Raw genomic sequence first — 23702 nt, 5'->3', positions numbered from 1 at the left:
TTAATTAAAATCACCAATAAAAAACCCTACGAACTTATTTTACAACCCAATATTATATATTTCAAGTCTACTTCAAAACTCCTGAAGCCCTGATGAAGGGCTGAAATTCTGGCCGAAACGTTGGCACTTAACTTTTACTTTTTTATATTCTTCACTGACCGGACCCACGACCATCTTCTGCTTCTTTAGGGATCCGCAAACCTAAAAAGTTTGAGAACCTCTGGGCTAATTGCAAAGGCATAGTTTTCCATCACGATGACGTCCGTCCTCACGTGTCTTTGCAGACCCAGCAGAAATTATTGGAGTTTGGCTGGGATGTGATCCCTCAACTATCCTATTCACCAGACCTTGCCCCAACAGATTTTAACTTATTTCGTGCCCTTCGAAACTCTCTTAACGGGAAACACTTTAATTTAACGCTTTAAGGCAAGGAGATCTTAGATCTTTTACGAATTCTGGATTCTGCAGTCCCAGTGAATTGTAGGAAGAGCTACAATTCACAATTACAATTTCAAATTGCATCGAAAGTAATCTTAATGAGTTTTGTCATCATCACATCCAATTATATAAAAAAAAATGTCTACCATGAGATAAATACTCACAGGTCACTCCATAAGGGATAAAAAAGTAAGACACTCCTGCCAGGTTAAAGTTAAGAATAATGGTCAGTGGGGGTTATTTGGTTGGTGTTGCCTAGCAATGGGTCAGCTATCTTCAGTCTTGAATCAGCTACCTAGTCGTCATTAGTGGTTCCTATAATTCATTTCCTAGACTCAGTCTGCCTACTAATTAGTAGACCTTTTTTAATACAATTGTCATCGAAATTAACAAATTCAAATAATTTCTGTATAACTGGGCTATTCAGTACCTTACCTATACCATTCAGGCATTAGATTTATTTTCAAGATCTCTTAAAACAAAAAAAAAAAAGTTTTCCTTTTCACTTACCTACATTGCAAGGAATGGTTATTGAATATAAAAAAATGTTACTTTTACTTATACTGATTGCTTTGGAATAGTCTGTAGGATGGCTCCAGTAGAGAAAGTTGCCTCAGTCTAGGGTGATATCTTTACAATACGTCCGATTCAAAATATAATTAGAAGTATGGGTAGTAGTTTTTATGATATTTGCATAGGAATATTTTTTTAAATTTATTTAATGTAATTTACAACTGTACAAAATAATACAATAAGTAAATATGTTGTATGTTTCATATACACTTGAAAATCTTGGGAAGGAACTACCCATCGGTGGTATTAGATTTAAATTAGAAGGTCCCGTGGCCATCTTCTTTTCAGACGCCTCGGAGGATTATCAGGGATTGTTAAGGATGAAAGATTAAGAATTAATGGGTTAGGATGGTTAAGGAGTTTGGAATGAAAAGACGCATATCTGTTTTGGGCCAATTCTGCAACGAATGGGATGTTAAGGTCTTTGTGAATGAGTTTATTTGTAACGTAATAAGGAGCATCAAGGATTTTATGTAGGATTTTGGATTGTAAGGATTGGATGCGGGAGGAATTTGATGTTTTGGTGGTGCCCCAGAGCTAGGAATGCATAGGAATGTGAATTTCATTCTAGAAATTTTGTCAGAACAACTAGAAATAAATTAATTTTAGCAAATATCATGAAAACTACTACTACAAAGATAAATGTAGTAAAATAAAATCAGTAGTTAGTGAATTTATTGTGGAAAATCTATATCTCAGGAACCATGAGATGTACAGATGCCCATGAGCAATCCAATTAAAGCTAGTTTAATGTGCTACAGTAGTTTATGATATTTATCTTCGTAGGAGTACTTTTCATGGTATTTATTGAATTGTACTAAATTTCATATGCAAATATAATAAAAATTACTATCCATACAAAGATAAATGTTATAAAGTACTTAGTAATATATTACCTTAGCTTTGTATTGATTGCTAATAGACATCTGTATATAGATTTCCCAAAATAAATTCACTAACGATTAATTTTTCGTTATTTCTTTATTAACTGTTTTTTTTTTTTTAAATGTATCTCGGAAACTGTTGAACTTAAACAGCTCTCCTAGGCCTCATATTTTAGTAAATTTACTCTATTTTAAATTATGTTCTATTAGGTTTTCTTTTGTTGTGGATAATTTTAGAGATAGGGTACTCCAAATGAAAAATTAATTTTTTTATTATTTGAAACATCTGCCAATTTTGTTTACCCAACTTATATTTGGCAGACTCATCAATTTTGTCTAGTAATTATACATATTTTTCATTAAAGTAATAAAAAATGGTGAGAAATAACTGTTTTTGTTCTCCTCTTAGCCTCTTGTATTACTAGGTATGCAGCTATTCAACTATGGTTATTCATTTAGAACAGCAAGTTCCAACTCAAAAAGTATTTTTAGTTAATAAGTGTTATCTGGTTCTCTTTGAGCCAGGAATAGTGGGAAAATAACCAAACAAAAGTAACTTAACACTAGTTTTTATTACTTACAACATTTTAATGGTTATACTATTTGTAACAATACAGAATTTGATTTCACAATGTCAAGGAGTGATTGCAATGTATGGAATTTCACATTAAACATACAAAGCACCACTTTTATTGCTCATAGAGTTTACATTTAAGCTTTTTAGTACCGCAGGAGTTTATTTTCTCTCACCAATTATAGCTAAGTAGCTATGAAGATATTTAACTTTAATAGATAACAACAAAGCCTGATAGTAGTAATGGTTAATAAACTTTTTTAATAAAAAAATATCACATATAAAAATAATTAATGTTGTCTTTTTTTACCAAATTATTTAAAAACAATCATTACCCACCAAGGGTCAGAACACATTATATGTTGAGTAAATGATAGATAATTTTAATTCTGCGAATAAATTATATTATTCTTACCTAAAACATTTTATTAATTATAAATATTATATTTTAATTTAATTAATAAATTATTTTGTAAAATTGTAAAGTTACATTTCAATATTTTAAGTATTTTTGGTCCCAATAGATACAAATACAGAAACTCCTGCTGTACAGTTCTTGTTCTTTTTAAATGCCAAAGGGCTTATGGTTTGACAATGTAGGGTGGGATGAGTTGGTTGAAGGGAATCTTGAGAGTGGCCAGGTTGAAAATCGGCCTGATCACTTGGTCGAAGTTTTCTTCGGCATAGGGGAGGGTCTCTGTGTAGATGCTCTTCCAGAACTGGTTGACAAGGCCGATGAAGAGAGCAGCTATGGACAATTAATTATTGTAATTAATATCTAGCTATAAAATATTGCTTTATATAACTGTTATTTAAGAACATTTATATATACTCATATGATTATGACATTAACGAAAAAAAAAAAAAATTAAAATCTATATACTAAATAATATAAACAGCTAAGACAGGAAATTATTAAGATGCAAGGAAAGACAGAAATGCAAGAGAGAAGACTGGATCTATTGGAAAACAATTGAAAGAAGAAGAATTCAGTATTTAAAAAAAGTGTAATCTCGGTAGTCCAAACTTCGGTACTATGAACACCCCAGTATTTCTTTTATGAGCAAACTCACCAGGGAATACAATTTTTGTTTTCAAATAAAAATGCACGTGTGTGAAGGGCATTTTTAACTTCCCGATCTTTTGGCAAGTTGGATAATTTAATTACTATGGAAGTGTTCTTAATATGTTTTTTTGGGATTAGAAAAAAATGATATCTATTGTATTAATCATTTGATTTAGGAAAACTAATTTAATTAATATGTATAATACAAGTTTTGTTGGTAAATTCATTTTTTATTTTATCATGTCTTAAATAAATCCATACAAAGAGTATTGTTTATTTTTATTTATACTTTTTAGTTTTTATAAATGAACAATCTTATAATTTTAACAAATTAAATCATCACTTAGCGTTACTGGGGTTATAAAAGAAATCAATTTTTTTTTTAATTTTTGAACTTCCTAACTGTTGAATTTACAATAATATTTGTAAAAAAAATTAAATAAATAAAAATAGTTATGTACATTTATAATGCTGAACTTTTTTACATCGTTATTCTTAATACTTTCTGTAATCCGATCAACCCCCTGACACAATTAGTTTGGGTTATCGAGATTATACTGTACAAAAACATGAAAAAGCAATAAAATCTTCATGATCTTTTGATAGGGACAAGAAAAGCGAGAAACAAATTTGTTCAAGCGAAATAGTTAGAAAGGTGGTGAGGTATGAAACCATGTGTTTCATAGATACAAACTTTTTCATGAATGTTAACAATAAACAATTTATAATGTTAGGGGACTGGAATGCCTGTAGAAGTGAAATACAGATCAATTCAATTAAGAAAAATTGAAATACAAAAAAAAAAAAAAAATGAAAATAGAAAATCCAAAGATAAGAAATGCTACACTGAGGAAGTTAAATCATTAGACTTTAGTGATAATAATAGATTTGTTATATTGAATGAATTATTCCTGAGTATGAGAAAGGAAAGTATGCATTTATTAGCAGTGGGGAGTGTTCAGTGATTGAACCTCCAGTTATTAAAGTAGAGTTCCCACAGAACAAACATCCCAATCAACAGTCAAGTATTTCATTCAGATGTTTTAATACCCACAGTGGAAAAAAGTAATACTCACAATGAATTATGATCCTCACGTAATGCTATTCATTTATTAATTCCTGAAATTTTTCAGTTATAGAGTTAAGTGGAAAAAAACGTTTGAGATTTGACGTGATTGAGTGAGATTCTTCTCAAAATCTATAAACATTATCATTAAATTTGGAAAATGTAGTAAATAAGGATAATATTGAACTGTCCGCCTTTAAAAGAAGTGTAATCTTATCCTAATCAACAAACATAAACACCTGTAAGACATAGTGTTAATCTATGGCTCTAAATGTTGGATAATAACAAAAAACCAAGAAGCCAATCTCCTTTGATTTAATAAAAATATTAGGCCCTTTACATAGTAACGGTGCAAGGAGGATCTAAGCCAATACAAAGTAGTGAAAATATAGAAGAACACTGATATTTTAAGAGTTATTAAGGTTGGACAACTATGGTGGGCTGGCCATATTCTAAGGATGTCTTCAGACCAGATACCTCTGAAGGTCCTGAAAGAGAAAATATATATACTACAAGAAGAGTGGGAAGGCCTGGTTTGTGATGGATGGATGGCGTTTCTACTGATACCACTTCCTTCTTGGGTGATCAGAAGCAGAGGGCAGTGGCAGGCAAAAGATATTACTGGTGGCTAACTTTATGGATATTGGGATTATTCTTAAAGAAAAAAATCAAACAAACCAATTTCCTATCGGTGTGTTAAATACCCACTTATATCAGCATATATTCCTTTATTGTAAGAAGATAGTTGACCGTGTGAAGTAGATTGATCTGGGAGGCAGTCATAGAAAGGTACAAAATAGTAGAAAAACCATTTAATGTTCACCAATGTTTCACCCCACTTTGAAGGGCTTCGTCAGGGCTAAATGAAAACAAGATACAGACATTGTAAGAAGTGACAGAACATTTTTCATATTTTCTTCTATATTGCATATATTCTAATGTTCTGTCACTTCTTACAATATTTGTATCTTGTTTCCATTTAGCGAATCCTGCAAATTGGGGGGAAACATTGGTTGACATTAAATATTTTTCCCTGATCCGGACTATCTTCCTATATTCTTTTAGTAACCTTCTCAAAATACTTACTGAGCTCTGGGTATTTGGAGTTGTCATTGGTCATGAAGAAAGTCATGTTGCCAACATATGGCCTCATTGATGCCCTATCGACCATTAGATATTGCTCGCCATCCCTGCTCACTAAGTGGCCCTTCATCTTGAATGTACCGCTCAGGTCACCTAAAACATATCCATTGTCAGAGAGGTCTTTCAGGTACTAAGATCTTTTCAGTATTTCTGAAAATGGCCACATTTTACAGAAAAGTTTTACAAATACCCAGATTCATTGTAGGTTTCTTCATGAAAAATATGATAATATAAGTATCTAAAGCTTTTGTGTCCTAAAAATAAGGTAGAGTATAGCTGTTTATAAATTATTATTAAAATATTTAATATATAATATTTGCACTTTATTGAAACTGGTTATTATTGTTATAATAACAATAAAAATGAAAATAAATTGTATCCAATTTTAGTCACAAAACAATTTATATTTCTTTTTAAGTCCCATGTTTCAGCCATTCTCAAGGACAATCTTAAATATAATTTCAATCATAAACAGCTTGTAAATTGTACAAAATTAATTTTATTTAAACAATAAAATATTTTTTAGGATATAGTTGGATATAGCAAAAATCATTTTCATTGTCTAGTCTTTCATTTAGAAATCATTAATAAATCACAATGTTTCAGTGTCATCGCTTCATCTTCAGATATACTGCAATATATATTACTTTTCTATTTATATATAATTTACATACAAACCACAATTGTGCTTTAGTTCAAATAATTATCTAACATTGCCATCTTCTTATAACTTATCCATATTGACTGTAATATAGATAAATTATTGAAAAGTATTACATTTAATATAGATAATTTATTAGAAAATAACAATATTAGGTAATTATTTGAATTATAATAAAGCTCAATAGCTATTTAAATGTAAAAAAATAAATAAATGAAAATTTAATGTTTATTGCACTGCACATAAAGATGAGGCAATGGCCCTAAATGTGATTTATTAATGATTTTTAAATAAAAGACATTAAACAAGGAAGATAATTTTGAAATTCGAATATTTAATTTAATGCTTGTTGTATAATTACTGAAGGTAAAATGATTCAGAATGAAATGTTATTTTGACTTGTTTCATGATTAAGAGGCTATCAAGAACTTACTGTTCAATTCTTCTGATCAAATAAATAGATAATATAAATATTATATCCACTTATATTGTTTTTAAAAATGTTAATGGACAAATTGACTACTCACTCATGCTGAGGTTAAAAGCTCCCTTGGCCAAGATTGGGAAATCTGCAATAGATCCCTCGGCTTCATAGTTACCCTCAATAAATACCTTCTTGTTGGAGAAGTCAACTTCTAGAGTGATCCTCTTGGGGTTGTCCAATGACATCCTGGAATAGGAAAAAGTGACTATTAATATGAGTATAATACCATTTCTGAGACTTGAGTTTAGAATAGGTGCCTGTTTATTCTTATAACGGAGTTATTTATGGAATTATGAAGTGACAAACAAGTAAGAAATAATGAAAAGAAGATGGTCCGGGTGCAGTCAAAGAAAAAACTCAAATAGTAATAATACTATTTAATGTGAGTCCACATTTCACCTTATGTTGCAGGGTTTCATCAGGGCTAAAAAAGATACAAACACTAAAATATAGTGAAAAAGTAAGAAAATGGATAACATGAAACAAAAGTGTGGCTAATTAAGATTTAAAGTATGTGAAAATTTATGTAAAAAATGAAAGAAAAAGAAGATAAACAGTGAAATGTAAAATTAAATAAGAATTACAAAAAGGTTTTAGACAATTAACGAAAACAGAAATAATAACAAATGAAGCCAGGCAACATTGGCTCACATTAGGTAGTTTTATGACTACTTGAGTTTTTCTTTGGCACCCTTCTTCATCTCTCTTTCTCCGCATATTCCTTTCATTACTATACACAGTCAATCAAAGCTCTTCCAAATAGAAATAAGCTATAATTTATTACATCAAAACTAATTATAGTAAAAATTACATTAAATATTGAAATTAAAACAAACAAAAAAATTAAAATTTTTACTGAAAATACTCAGATTATTACTTTTATATTATGTGTATATTTTTATTACTTTTAATATTATTAACATTTTTTCTTAATATTTATATCTTTTTATAATTATTACTTTTATATTTATAAATTTTAACATTATGTATTCATTTTTTTATATGCATGTATGTAGATTGATATTGTGAGTTTTAATTGAATATAATTGTGGACAACCATGTTGGTTTTTTATGTATATATATAGTTTTTCTAAATTTAAAATGTTTATTATTGATTATATTGTTGACTATAATTCTATTTTATATCTGATGAAGAAAAAAAAGTCATGTTCGGGCAAGAGAGATAATTGTAAAATTAAAAATAATGAAAAATATATAGAATGATAAAAAGCTATAAAAATAAAATGAAAATATATAAGGAAAAAAGAAAATAAACAATAAAAAAATCATCAAAATTTTAGCATGTAATTTAAATTTATATACAGGTTTAAAGACAAATTGTTTTTTACTAATGTTAAGTATGCTGTTTATGAGTAAACCCAATGCAGTTGGCCAGCACAACATTTTTAATAAACTGTTTTTCTCTCTTTTAAATTATCCATATATCGTCTTCAAAAAAAGCTTCATTTTCTGGGTTAAAAGTTTCTAGTGAGTGAACCATATTCAAAAATGTCCCGAATTTTTCATTTGGCTTTCTGGGATCATGGAGGCCAGTATGAAAAACAAAAGAGAGCTCAAATCACGTTTTAGAGGTGCAAAACCTAATTTGTTTTAGGGGTGGAAAGAAAGCTTAGCTGCCGACCGTAGATGGAATACTGAATGTTTTCGAAAGCAGAAGAATGCGACCTAAATGAGATGACCTGATCAATCTGAATTAGAAAGGCAATTAGTTATACAATAATATTCTTATTAATTGAATTAGTAAAAGTAACGAAGTTAAAGTAAATTTTAGAAGTTATAAATAATCTTTTCAAACCGATGCAACTTAAAATAAATTCATTGGCTATTATAAGAAAAACAAGTGATAGAGGCCTGCTAAAAAACAGATTTAAAAAAAAAATCACTCCTAGGTTTTTTCTCAACAAAATAATTATAATATTGAGCTATTTGTTTTGTTTTTTAAAACAAATTAAAAAAAACAAATCACTCCTACGTTTTTGGTAATATATAACACAGCTGATATAGACAGCAAAACGAACACTCTATGGCACTCAATAGTCAGAGTTGGGTAACTATGAAACTATTAGCTAAAATTGTCATGGATACGATATATATTTATCAATGGTAATTCATGAATAAGGGTCGTATCCATGGCAATTTTAGCTATAGCTAATTTTTGCCCATCTCTGCCACTAGTTCACATTTAGTACATTTGTTTTGACTGTCGAACCAACGGTTCTTCAAAAAATTTTTATTTGATTTTAAAAATCGATCGAAAGGTTATCGATAGTCAGATTTTAATATTAATATTTCGATATATCAGAAATAAATATCAAATTAAAATATCGATACTCCTATACTCAGCGTTGCTCGTTTCTGATATTTTTTTTATTTTGGAAGATCTCCATAATATCGCTATCAAACGTTTGCCGTTCTTATTTCCATCCCTAGAATGTATTCAAGCAATCTTACCTGACGTCATAGATCTGTATCCTGGAGAAGCCGTAGGTATCTGCGTCCAGGGTGGTCATGGAGACCTTGAATGGGTCTCCAGAGCCTAGGGTCACCGATGCCTTCTCCACCCTCCATGGGTCCAATGGGGGTAGGCCGAGCTCCCTGATACCCTCTGCAATAGAAATGATTTCTAATTTAATTTTGTGAAGATAAATACTAAAAATAAGGTAATAGTAGTACAATAGAGTCCGGTTCTATAATGTAGGGGTATTCATGATCTTTAGTTTAACATGTTAAAGCGTGTTGAATGGAAAATCTCATGTTAAATTGAGAAATATTTCCTTCTCTTAGCGTGTTAAAACAATTTAATATATAACATGGTTGAGAGTCTATTACTAGGTCTGTTAAATGGAGAATGGCGTCACGCGACAGACCAGCTGAGCTCGTCATTTTGTTTGATGTGTTAGGTTACTTGCTAGTAGTTTTTTTTTTTTTGTGTTAGTATTGTTTTGGATTTTTTTATAACTATTAAAGCAATGGATGACAATAGTAATAATATAATGACAGTTGACAATTAGCTCATCTTGATTCTCTTTTAGCAAGTTAAAAGATCAACAAGACACTCAGTAGCCGAACTTTCACATAACTTCCACTCTTCACTCAATTTAGGCATATAATTTTGTAATAAATTACTTTAATCTAGAAGTAAACAATAACATGAAGTGAGGAAAGGTAATAAAACGAGTTGCTCAGAAAATCCGCTAGGAGCTCTTATGCATTTAACATTTAACATGACTTTAAATAGGGCTGCTCACAATGCTATACTTATAACATTTAACATGGTAAAACATTTTACATTTAACACATCATGAATACCCCATGTATTGGGACAAGCAAGAATTGTTATAATTATTTACATTAATTATTTACCTACTTCTAATTCTAGATTAATATTAGTTTATATGAATATTTCTACTCCACATTTACTTCTACAGGCCATTGTGAAATAAATTCTTTTAAACTGCCTTACTGTTCCAGATAGCATCCCTTCCCCACTACTGAGCCATTACTCTCCATTCTTTCCAAGGAGAGAAAGTTAGTCTCTCCATTCTCTATTTATATCCACAACTGTATTACTTCTTAAGTGCTAGTTGCCATGGAGTGAAAGTTACTGCGCAAAAGTTTATTATGATGTAAATAATGTTCCTAACGATTTTATGTAATGTTTTCAAAATGTGTCCTTGTAAGGATTATAACACCGCTAAAACCGGATTGTTTGAAACATCGCAATTCTCTGCAATACCTTTAATTCTTTGATAAAGAAATATTATAAGTTCCCGATGGAAAACCGAACCCGTCGGGTGTTTTTGGACACAAATCAAAAGGGCGCTTGCTACACAGGTTTGTGTTAAGTTTGCGTTGCTTTAGAACTGCCAACAGATGATTATTTGTGCATTCCGTGTTTTAATTGACTAAATATTTCCCCAACCTTTGGATTCATTAATTAACTAGTTGTTTAAGATTGTATATTTTAAAATTCTATCGATTCAGTTTAAATATATAGTTTCAAATCTTGTTAATTAAATTTAGGAGTTTATTTTTTATTTATAATAGCACAAATATATATTTATAAAGGCATCATATGTTTAAATAATTAAATCAACAAGTTTCTAATGATAATTTTAGTGCGAAGATTGAATTTATAAGTTATGTAGTACTATTTAAATGAATTTTTATAATGTACAACCTACTTTACTAATATTTACGTTTCCTGTCATTTAACCAATTTTTATTTTGTTCCATTTCATAACGAAAATCAAATGTATTTGTCAATTATGTCATATAAGAATTTTTTTCTGAAGTTGGTTAATTAAGCGTTCTTAAGATTATGCGCAAGGTAAACCGAAGTAAAAGGATCATAAAATCTCTAAAAAAATATCGCCCGAGCGGTGGTCAATAAAGGTACCAAAATAGTAGAAAAAACTATTTATTGTTAACCAACGTTTAACAATAAATAGTAATAATAAATAAACAGTAAATAGTACAATAAAACCCACTTGGCAGGTCTTCGTCAGGGCTGTCTGATTGAAGCAAGGATTTTTTTTTTTGGAGTTATCATATTTGTTTCAATCAAACAACCCTTCAAAGTGGGGCGAAACGTTGGTTAACAATAAATAGTTTTCTTTTACTATTTTGATAGCTTTATTGACTGCCACCCGAACTATCCTCCTACAATCTATCTTATACGATCAACTATCTTCTTCCAATTATAAAATTTCATTACTTTTTCCTAAATTTCTTCCAAATTTTTATTACTCATTGGTTTTTTTCGATAATCTTCACTCAAATGTTTACCACATTTTAAGAGCTCTTATGCATTTATAATATAACATCAACTTTGAAATTAGGTTGGCCACAATCCTACGTTTATAAAATTTAGCATGTCAAAACGTTTTACATGTAACGCATCATAAATACCACTATTAAGAAGATTTCACCGTTTTATGAAGGTCAAAGAAACAATGAAAAAGAGACATTTTTGTCACAAAAGATTCTGGGTCCCTGATATATTTACAATAAAATCGTATTTTTTTTTTTTTATCTATCATTTCTAGAAGTTGAGCAAGCCTTGAAACTACATTATGTGAAGTGGACGTTATCAGCTGTGCCGTCTATATCGAGTTCTTGGAAGGGGGCAGAACATGTCTGCCAAGTGGATTCAATATAATAGCTTCTTCATTCCTTTTTGGTAGATTTATTATCTCTCAATCATATAAAAAAGTTTTTAGTGTTCACTGTGTAATACTTTATTTTACACATATGGTGGAGTAATAAAAATGGGTTATACAAAGTTGAGTTTAACTGAAGAAGAACTCATTTTGCGAAAAAAAGAACAAATTTGTACAAGAGCCGGGAAGAAAAAAAGGCAGTTATTTCACCCCAATTTTTTAATTACTTTAATGAAAACTATGAATAATTACTAGTCTGCCAAGTATAGGTAAGGAGAATAAAAAATGGCGGCTGTTTCAAAACCTTAAAAAAACAATTATCTTTCATTCGGAGCTCTATATCTTAAAAATGACCAACAACACTAGAAAATCTAATAGAACATTATTTAAAGAAGAGTAAATTTGCTGAAATATTAGCCCTGATAGAGCTATTTACCTCCAATTGTTCTCGAGATATGACTTTTTAAAAAGAAATATTTCTTAAAAATCTGTTGAAAGATCAGTAGTTAGTTAATTTATTTTGAGAAATTTATATCTCAGGAACTATGTGACGTACAGATGTCAATTAATTAAAGATAGTTTAATGTAACATAAAGAAATTTATGACCTTAACCTTCGTAGGAATAGTAGTTTTCATGAAATTTTCTAAAATAAATTGATTTATAGTTGTTCGGACAATAAGTTTGATTTATGAAAAACTTTATTTCAGAAACCATAGGACGTACGATGTCTGCAACTACTAAAATTAAAGCTAGTTAAATTTACTATAAAATATTCTATAACGTTTACCTTCGTAGGAGTAGTACTTTTTATGATATTTGACAAATTAAATTCACAAACTGTTAATTTATATTTGTTCGTATGAAATGTTTGATTTTTGAAAAAATATATCTCTAGATCCATAAGACGCACATATGTCTGCCAGCACTCAAAATAAGAAATTTTAACTTGCTATAAAGTAGTTTATGACACTTATCTTTGTAGAGATATTAGTTTTTATGATATTCGCTTATGAATATAAATTTGGCAAATGCAAATTTGTCCGAACAAGTATATTCATTAATCAATTTATTTTAGCAAATTCCATGAAAACTACTACTCCTACGACGATAAACATATTAAACTATTTCATAGCCCATTAAACTAGCTTTACTTTGAGTGCTAATAGACATGTGTATGTCAAACGGTTTTTGAGACATGGAGTTTTCAAAATAAATTCACTAACTACTGATCTTTCAGTACGTTCTGTACAACATTTTTAGGAACTATTGCTTTTTAAAAAGCTATATCTCAAGAATTATTGAACGTAAATAGCTCTATTAGGACCTACAGTTTAGCAAATTTACTCTTCTTTAAATAATGTTCTCTTAGATTTTCTATTGTTGTTGGTAGTTTCAAAGATATAGAGCTCCGAATGAAAAATTAATTATTTTTAACGTTTTTAAAAAGCCGCCATTTTTTATTCTCCCTACCAATACTTGGCAGCCTCATCAATTTTGAATAGTAACTATACATAGTGTTCATTAAAGTAATCAAAAATTGGGGTGAAATAATTGACTTTTTTTTCTGTTGGGCTTTTGTACAAAATGAAAAAGGTTATCTGCATTAGATCATCCAATCAATGCTTCAAATAATAAAATCCGAACTACAGAATACAAGTAAATTATAATTATACAATTTGAGCAACGAGTGGTACAATTAAATGACAATTGTATAATTTGTAAAATGGGGGTTGGTCTACCTTTAGGTGGTGGGAGGGGTGCCCCCCCCCCATAGTTACCTATATTTGAAGGTTTTAGAATAATTTTTACTTCTTAACAAATTTTATTTTAATGGGTTGTTCAAAATATAAGAGTGTCCAGGATAACCTTTGGACATAAAAAAGCGAACGATGAGGAGAAAATTTGATGAACGCAATAACGAACCATTTACACACTACAATGGGCGTATCCGTGATGTGTTAAATGTAAAAAGCTTTAACATGCTAAAAATTATAAGTATAGGATTGTTAGCAACCTAATTTTAAGTGGATGTTAAATGCAGAGGAGCTCCTAGCGGATTTTCTGAGCAACATTTTGTAACCTTTCCTTCCAAAGCCAACCAGCTTTATTACATTTTTTAAAATCGTCCAAAACAAAAATAATACAAAGCAACCAAGAATAACAACTAAAATCTCCAACAGCTTCTATACGAAATATTTCCTTCTTTTAGCATTTTAAAACGATATAACATTTATCGTGGTTAAGAGTATGTTACTTGGTCTGTTAAATGGAGAATGAGAACGTTACACAACAAACCAGCTGAGCTCTACACCATTTTGTCTGCTGTCGTTTTGATTGGTTAGTTCCTCATAGTTCGTGTTTGGTTTGTGTTCTGGACATTTTTAAACTGATAAAGTAATGAATAAAAGTAATAATAAAGTAAGGGAAAAAAACGTAGGAGAGGAAACAAGGTACAAGTGAGGTAAAGGAAAGTTGATTCCTTCATCTTACTTCTCCCTTGTTTCCTTTCCTATTTTTTCCTCATTACTTTATTATTATCAGTATCCATTACTTAATAGAGTTTTAAAACGTCCAAAACAAAGATAACAAAAACCAAACACGATCTGCGAGATAATAAAATCTCCAACTGCTTCGTCACATCATCTTTCCTCCACCTCACTTATTCCTTGTTTCCTCTCCTATTTTTTCCCCATTACTTTATTATTATTAGTATTCATTACTTTATTAGAGTTTTAAAACGTCCAAAACAAAGATAACACAAACGAAATACGAACTAAGAACTAACTAAATTTTCAAAACGACAACAGACAAAATGGCGTGGAGATCGGCTGGTCTGTTGTGTGACGTCATTCTCCATTTAGTAGACCTATTAAGAGGCTATCAACCATGTTATATGTTATATCGCTTTAATATGCTAGAAGAAGGAAACATCCCTCTATTTAACACACTTTAACATGTTAAACTAACGATTATGGATACCACTAATGTAAATTTGGGGCAATATAATGGTTTTAAAAATATAAATGTGCCGAGGAAAATATATTTACGCATAGTAGGGAAATATTACGCGTAGGGGACGGAATTAGATTAAATATAAACGAAAATTTCCTCAAATTTGGATCAGGCGTAGCAGCTTTCTGAAAAGGAAATTACTACAGACAGACAGAGACAATACCAATTTTTTTCCTTCGTGAGAAAGGGAATCAACAAATTCGATTCATCTTTTTTTTTTTTTTTTTTTCGCTACATGAAACAAACCTTCCTTAACTTAAGTAATGAGGAAGCGAAACGAGAATAACATAAAAAATGTGTGGGAAAACATTAGGCTGGGAATCGATCTTTATGCTTTAGAAATATTGGGCAATCCCCACTCCTTTGATGAAAAGAACTGTCTTATTTTATATAACGGTTTTCATAACATAATGGGGCATAGTAATACAAGAAAATGTTACAATCCGAAACTAAATAACTTTATTAGCTGTATAAATTATAATAAATATTAACTTATTAGTTATAAATTATTATTATTATTAACATTACATTACAAATAGAAATCCTCATATCAGTTTTTCAAAGATTATTAGTTTACTATGTCAAGTAAACTGGGCCGAGGGAAAACTATCCGCTCTTAAACGAAAAACTTTTCTTTTTTTTATTTATTTAACTTAATTTACAACTGTACAAATTATAAATACAATAAGTAAATGTGTGGAATGTTTAAAACACTTGAAAATCTTGGGAAGGAACCACCTTAGTGATACTTCAAGCATTAAATAATAAGGTCCGTATATAAATTAGAAGGTCCGTGGCCATCTTCTTTTCAGATGCCTCGGAGGATTATCAGGGATAGTTAAGGATGAGAGATTAAGAACTAATGGGCTAGGATGGGTAAGGAGTTTGGAATGAAAAGACGCATATCTGTTTTGGGCCAAATCTGCAACGAATGGGATGTTAAGGTCTTTGTAGATGAGTTTATTTGCAACGTAATAAGGAGTATCAAGGATTTTACTTAGGATTTTGAATTGTAAGGATTGGATGCGGGAGGAATTTGATGGTTTGGTAGAGCCTCAGAGCTCAATTCCATATGTCCAAATAGGTCTGATTATCATATTATATGATAATTTTTTGTAGTTAATGGGAAGTTTAGAGCGTCTGTCAAGTAGGTGTTGTAGCAATCGAAATCTACTAGAAGTTTCTTGTCGTTTCAGTCTTCTATGTGGATTCTAAGTAATTCTCTTGTCAAGATGGAGTCCTAAGTATCGAATCTGTTCAACAGGCGTTAGTGGAGTATTTAGAAAGGATACAGGAGGGTCCAAAAACCTAATTATGAACTATTTAAATTCATGAAAACAGAGGCTGAGAGAGGTCCAATCTATATTTCCTCCATTATGAAAGCCATAAATTACTGCATTTAACATAAGTTTATCCAACTCTATAACCAAATATAGTGCATTTTAAAACATTAAAATTAAGAAAATTGTTACTCTAACTGTTTTAAAAGAAATTTAAACTTAAAAAGTGGCAGTTTTTTCTGAACAGAATGATTATCAATTCTCAAAATATATTTATAAATATTTTCCAACAAATTAAAAGAAGAATTGATAGGGGTATTCATGATGTTGTGTTAAATGAAAAATGTTTTACCATGTTAAATGTTATAAGTATAGAATTGTGAGCAGCCCTATTTAAAGTCATGTTAAATCCATAAGAGCTCCTAGCGGAATTTCTGAGCAACTTATTACAAATTGAGCTAGCTAATTGACAACTATCATTACACTATTATTTTTGTCATCCATTGCTTTATGAGTTTTAAAAACATCCAAAACAATACTAACACAAACTACGAGCAAGTAATATGTATAATACTTCATTGCTTGTTACTGCGACAACAAACAAAACGGTGACGAACTCAGCTGGTGTGTTGCGTGACGTCACTCACTATATAACAGACCTAGTAACACGCCTTCAACCATGTTATATGTTATATCGTTTTAACATGCTAAAAAAAAGAAATATTTCTCCATTTAACATGAGTTTTTCCATTCAAAAAGCTTTAACATGTTATACTAGAGATCATGAATACCCCTAATATCTCTTATACATTTAACATTTAACATGACTTTAAATAGGGCTGCCCACAATCCTATATATATTCATCATGAATAGCCCTATTAAGAAACAGTACCAGTAAAAGATAAAGGATAACCTAAAGTAACGAGTAACCTCCGGTAATCGTAATTTAGGAGTTCGAGAACAGACGGGAAAACTGTTCCAAGTACCTATCCAATCCCGGAATGGTTGGGCATTACCAAGTTTTGGACTGTTACGGTGTGGAGCGGAGAAGGAACTAGAGTGTGCGGGTACTTAAGTTCCCTTCTCCTACAGGCAAACTCATCCAAGATGTGCTGTGCTTTGTTTTAAAATATGTGAAACTTATAAAATGAAGTAAGTTTATTATTAAACTTGATAAGTCATGATTACAGGCTTTGTCGTTTTGACATTTTCTGTATTCGAATCCAGTGATTAAAAACGAAATTAAATTGAAACTCCTTCTCTCTGTCTTGAAACGTAATTAAGAATCAAATCGTTACCACCATACATAGGCCAATTAATCTAAAACCTTTCAACACCCCAATTTTATAATTTGCTTATTTATAATCTTTTCACTTTCTTGAAACTGGTTATTATTGTTTAAATAAAATAAATTGTATCCAATTTAAGTCTAAAAATATTCTTTATTTCTTTTAAAGTCCAACGTTTCGGCCCATTCGTCCATCGCCAAGGACAATCTTAAATGTAAATTTACAGTCAAAACAATAATTTAAAAACTTTTTGCTGACTATTCTACCCAAGTCACCAATTTCAGTCAAAATTACCCTACATAGCCACTCTTCTCATTAACAATAAAATCTTTGATTACAATTAATTTATACTATTATAATTGATTCTTAATTTGTACTTGATGATGGCCGGAATGGCAGAAACGTAGGACTTTTAAAGAAATAAAAAATGTTATTTTGGATACAACTTATTTTAAAGGAAAAAAATTAATAAATATTTATAAAGAGTAATAGAACATTTTATTAATGAGACAAATCTTTTTTGGAAAGACACAATAATTAACGAATTGAAATAATTATGTTAGATATATAAAAATATTTGTTTTGTTTTTTCAATTTATTATATGGTTATTATCAATAGACGATTATATTATTAGAATTATAAATAATTAAAACCAAATAGTTCATAAAAATAATAATAAGATTTATTAAACCAAATAGTTCATAAAAATAATAATAAGATTTATTAAATACTTCTATTGTAACAATTTATAGATGGACAGGATAATGGATCGAAACGTTGTCTAAAATATAGAAAGACACAGAGGTGATAATTATTAAGGGTTTTTACTTGGAAAAAAAAATATATAAATTATTATTTTAAATTCTTAGTGAGTTTATCCTGTAATAGAAGTTGTGGAATTGGATAACCCGCTGGAAGGAGGTCAGGCAGCATTCGTCCTTGCGAAACACCACTTTCTAACCGAGTGGTCCTTCGGTAGCGGCCTGTCTTACATACACATATACATATTGTGGTCGCCTCTTTAATGCCAATGCGTTACATCTTAAGTATGCCTTCATCGATGAGGTATCGACGCCTATCGACTGTTGATTGACTAGGGACAGAATGGCTCGGGAAAGTTTGTCAACAACGCTTGCAGATTTGGAAGAGGGTGGGAAAGAAATCGAGGTCATCTTCGCCGCCGTTTCAGAATATCAAGCCTCCATGTTGGTGTTGTGTGTAAACAACGATTTTAGAACACAATTCTAACATAACTAAAATTTATTTTAGCTCCGCGTTTTTATTTCTTGGCTTGAACATCACGCAACAATAACATAAACACAAGGTAAATGAAATAAAAATAAAATAAAGTGAATATATAAATGAGATAGTGAAAATAAATAAGATAGAAATATAATTATTCTGTATTTTGTAATTTTACTTATGGCTTTTCGTGCGTATTGTAAATTTATGATCCATTAGACAACCTCCGCACAGGATTAGTATGAATTCATGAGTAGAGAAGGCTTCCAATGAAGACACTCCTGACATAGAACATCCGAAATCTCTGCTCCAGAGTTTTGTTTTTTTTTTGTTGGATTTTGTGGTAGTGTGTCAGTAATGTTAGTACCAGTGTGTTGGGGTCTACAGTGAGTGAGTCATGAGAAATTTTGTGCTCTTTTTTATATTTTTATGTCAGTCACATATGGTATGTCCATGTTCTTGCGTAATATTTTTTTTTTAATGATGTAAATGGGACTGTGAGTGCTGTATCGGAGGATTTTTGATTGAAAGATCAGAACGGTTTGAAGGTGGGATCTTTTGTAGGTTCCTACGGCTGAGCGGTTAAGTACATATCAGTTACTAATTATAAAAGCATTCTAATTTTAAGTTTGTTTGTAAGTTATGATTCATTTTTATGACATAGTATTATAAAAATAAAATAAAAATAAAATAAGAAAATAAAAATAAAATAAATTAGATGAAAATAAAATAATTTAATTTCTACCCATTTTAGTCTCAAAACCTTTTATTTTTCTTATAAGTCCGACGTTTCGACCAATCTAGCCATCCTCAGGGACAATCTACTTAATACAATGTTGGAATTATATGATTTAAAAACTCGAACTCCATCCAGGCTATTCTGCCCAGGTCAAAACAACAATTTCTAATCAGTCAATATTCACTTAAAACCAAAATTAAAATCATCTGTCATAGTCACTATTCCTTAAAAACTTTATCACAACCTTTGTTTAATTGCAGAATAGCCTGCATGGAGTTAGAGTTTTTAAGTTATATAATTCCAAAATTGTATTAAGTAGATTGTCCCTGAGAATGGCCGGATTGGCCGAAACGTCAGACTTATAAGAAAAATAAAATGTTTTTGAGACTAAAATGGATAGAAATTAAATTATTTATTTTAAAATAATTTACCAGTCTCAAGAAAGTGTTTAAGATTATAAATAAAATAAAATAATTTCATTTTTGAATGGAATAACCACAAAAAGTAAGTTACTCTACATGATAGAGCTCATATATTTATTCAAGAGTCAATTTAGTGTACCAAAATTAGATTTTAACCGTTCATTAAATACTTACTAACAACAGTAATAACTAGAAAAAAATTTGAGATTTCCAAAGAGATAATACCTTGTATAACTTAACATTGATTAGCGCTAAAGGGACAGGTGAATGTATCGACAGTGAATGATATCGTTTTAACAATGGAGTGTTATATTTTTAATTATGTAACTATGAAATTTAAAAAAAAATGGATATATTTAAAAATAAGGTAAAATTGAGTATATGTTTTAATTATATTCATAAATTGTTGATAAATTTTCATCAAATGTTACAATTATAGGAATATCAGTACTAGATGGGGAAACAGTCCGAAATGTACAAGTAAATATAGAGTCTTGATAATATTCTAAAAGAAGTATATTTTCTCGTCAATATCTTAATAAAAAAAAAAAAGATATCCGACATACCTCCGCTAATCTTCTTGATGAGCGTTTGTATACTTCCTACCAAGCATTCGTTGAGGTCCCTCGTTGGGTCGTCGCGGTAACAAACCTCAGCGTAGGTAGCTAGAACATAAAATATCTTTAAATATTATATAATTAATTGTTTTGAATATTATTTATACACTTATATGTAACCTAATACATAATGCCTTATTAAACATAAGCATAAAAATTATAGTCAGAAGATTACAATAGCCGTGAGGCAACCCTGTGGGTTCGGGAGCCCTCTGGGGTCCACCCGGCCTCTATAAAGTGGGTTCCCTTAATTAGGGAAAAATAGGGCTGTTGAGCGTGATCTTGAAAAAATCACCTCCTTGTCTAACCGTTGTTCTAAAAACAGTACTTCCTTACAAAATACTTAACCCCTGACCCTTCATGGGTTCTAGTAGTTCAAATTATACAAATTGTTTCTTTGTTAAGTCTTGTTTGAAGGCACAAAACTTTTTGGTCACCAATGCCTATGTACTATTATAATTATAAAGATACAAAAATTTAATCATGCACACTTAACAAATAAAATAAAAAAATAAAAATTCGAATTAAAACAAAAGAAAGTAATTTGGAAGGGTGGCGATGTGCTTTTAAAAATTTAAATACCCAAGTGACTTTAGCTTCAACATCGGTGAGAGCTTTAGATAAATTTGGGGGTCAGTTCTATTCTGCTTACTGTTGGTATATAGTGAGGGCATTATTCAAAAATATGTTTAATCGTGAGAGTGTAATGTCAATATTGGCAATGTTGAAGGTGGCAGTTCTTAAGCGGGCTAGAGCAACTTCCTCCCTGCGGCTCCTGCGGTAGGTTGTCGACGTATTCTTTTTAAATTGTAGTAGATACAAATTCTTTACAAATTTTAGTAGTTGAAAAATGGCATAATTATAGCCCGAACAAACACAAAAATGTTTAACCAGGTGGCTGTCCCGAGCACTTTAAGATATGGTGCTCCATTAAATTATTTTTTAGGTACTATATACTACTTTAGGTTATTCGTATTACAACACCCTAGTTAAAATCATTAATTTATTTAAAATATGAAAAGTAACAAACATTAAAAAGTAGAAATGAACATTTAGAATATATACTTTTCTTCATTTTTAATTTAGCAAAATCGTGAATCACTTCTTAAAAATCTATTCATTTAAGTATTTCAATTTTTTTATCAACATCAATGATAAACTACTTTATTTATTTTTTTTTTTTTATGACCCCCTCTTCCTGTTTATTTCAGACATACGGGGAAAGAAGGGTTATCTATGGTACAAGTGACCAACCTATTCTGACCATGGTGGGAGTTCAGGTTTTTCATTTGGTGGGACCGCCACTAAATTAAAAAAGTCCATCCATGGACTAGATTTGAACCGGTGCCGCCCGCAGTTCTCAGTCTGATAAAGCTTGCGTCTCGACCATCTGATCTACGGACGACCCCAGTGATAAACAACTCAATCTTTCTCGAAGAAATTATCTTAGTTCTTCTTAGTTCATTTTTGATTCGCTGTAATTTAGGGATCATAAAATTAAGGGTGCCCCTAGAAGTTTGCCAAACAATGGTGAATTCGTGCATTTGCAAGCTTGACTTATTTGGATAGGCTAGTACAAATTGGCCTGAATTTGTTGCTGTCCAATAGGGTGTCGGTTTTTGGACCCAAATCAAAGATCGCTTTTATTGTATCCACACGTTTGTGTTCAGTTTGCATTACTTTCGAACTACAAAAAGATTAATGAGTGTTCTCTCCGTGTTTTAATTAATTTATGAATTTCTCCAACATTTGGGTTCAATAATTAACTCTTGTTTATTCAATCGATTCGGTGTAAATGCATTGTTCCAAATCTTGTTAATTAAATTTTGCAGCTTGTTTTTGATTTAACATAGCACAAATATATATTTATGAAGATATAATATGTCTAAATAATTAAATTAAAAAGTTTATGATAAAAATTCTAAAACGAAGATTGAATTTATAGGTTATATAGTACTATTTATATGAATTTTTAACACCTACAACCTACATTGCCGAAATTTACGTTTCCTTTCTTTTTGCTTATCTTTATTTTGTTCTTTTTTGTAATAAAAATCGAATGTAAAAGCCGACAAAAGTTAAAAGAACAAAACAAGCATGTGAATACCAACGCATCAGATATTAATACGCTCCAAAATGGACTACGGCTCATTCGTCTATGGCTCGGCTCGTTCCCAAGTCCTTGCTAAACTGGATACAGTCCATCACGCCGGAATCAGAATCGCGACTGGAGCATTTCGAACAAGCCCCATACTAAGTTTATGCGCTGAATCGGGACTATCGCCACTTTCGTTCAGAAGATCTAAATTAGCCACAAACTACAGTTCAAAATTATATCCACAAACAAAACATCCGACACATAAATATATTTTTAATCCAAAATTTTCTATTCTTTTTCGACAAAAACAAAATTCAACACTTCCGTTATCAGAAAGACTCTCCTCGGCTATCGCTTTTCTCAAAACGATAACAATTGACAAATCCGAAAACAATCATCCAACATGGACTTTGCAACGTCCTAAAACTGTTCTAGACCTGTACAAATACTCGAAAAATAATACTGAACCAGTTAAATATAAAACCCACTTTTCTCGTCTAATTCATAACATTCCCGAATCCTTTAGAATCTATACAGACGGATCAAAATCAGACCAATCAGCAGCAGCATCTTTTGTAACAAATGACTCAACTTTCAAAATTAAACTCCACAAATTATGCAACATATTCACTGCCGAACTAAATGCAATAGCAGCAGCACTTCACTTCTGTTTATCTTTGAACCACACCAACATTACAATAATTACAGATTCACTAAGCTCGATAAAAGCTTTAGATTCTATGTATCCAGAACATCAGAGAATTTCCTGCATCCATTTTCACTTAAAAACTCTACACAACATGGGTATTTCAGTAACATTTCTATGGGTCCCAAGCCAGAGAGGAGGTTGTACTGACTAGGCTGAGAATAGGTCACACGAGGCTCACCCACTCCTATCATATTTCAAAAGAAACGCCTCCGAACTGC

General features: G+C 30.7%; 1 protein-coding gene across 1 annotated transcript in view; it reads right to left on the bottom strand.

Annotated features, from left to right (window-relative positions):
- Positions 1-2448: 2448 nt before the first annotated feature.
- LOC106683918 (protein takeout) overlaps positions 2449-23702 on the bottom strand; it is a 40020-nt gene continuing 18766 nt past the window's right edge. Inside the window, exons 2-6 of the mRNA XM_014425680.2 lie at positions 20627-20725; positions 9362-9515; positions 6933-7075; positions 5688-5837; positions 2449-3217 (exon numbers count right to left, since the gene is read on the bottom strand). Of these exons, the coding sequence (XP_014281166.1) occupies positions 3051-3217; positions 5688-5837; positions 6933-7075; positions 9362-9515; positions 20627-20725 (713 nt within the window). The 3' untranslated portion in view covers positions 2449-3050. The remainder of the gene's footprint in view (positions 3218-5687; positions 5838-6932; positions 7076-9361; positions 9516-20626; positions 20726-23702) is intronic.

Source organism: Halyomorpha halys, unplaced genomic scaffold, assembly GCF_000696795.3.
Source record: "Halyomorpha halys isolate HHAL.00 unplaced genomic scaffold, Hhal_1.1 Scaffold527.1, whole genome shotgun sequence".
In the NCBI taxonomy this organism is placed as follows: Eukaryota; Metazoa; Arthropoda; class Insecta; order Hemiptera; family Pentatomidae; genus Halyomorpha; species Halyomorpha halys.
Note: the sequence above shows the minus strand (reverse complement) of the source record. Positions and strands in the feature narration are given on the sequence as shown.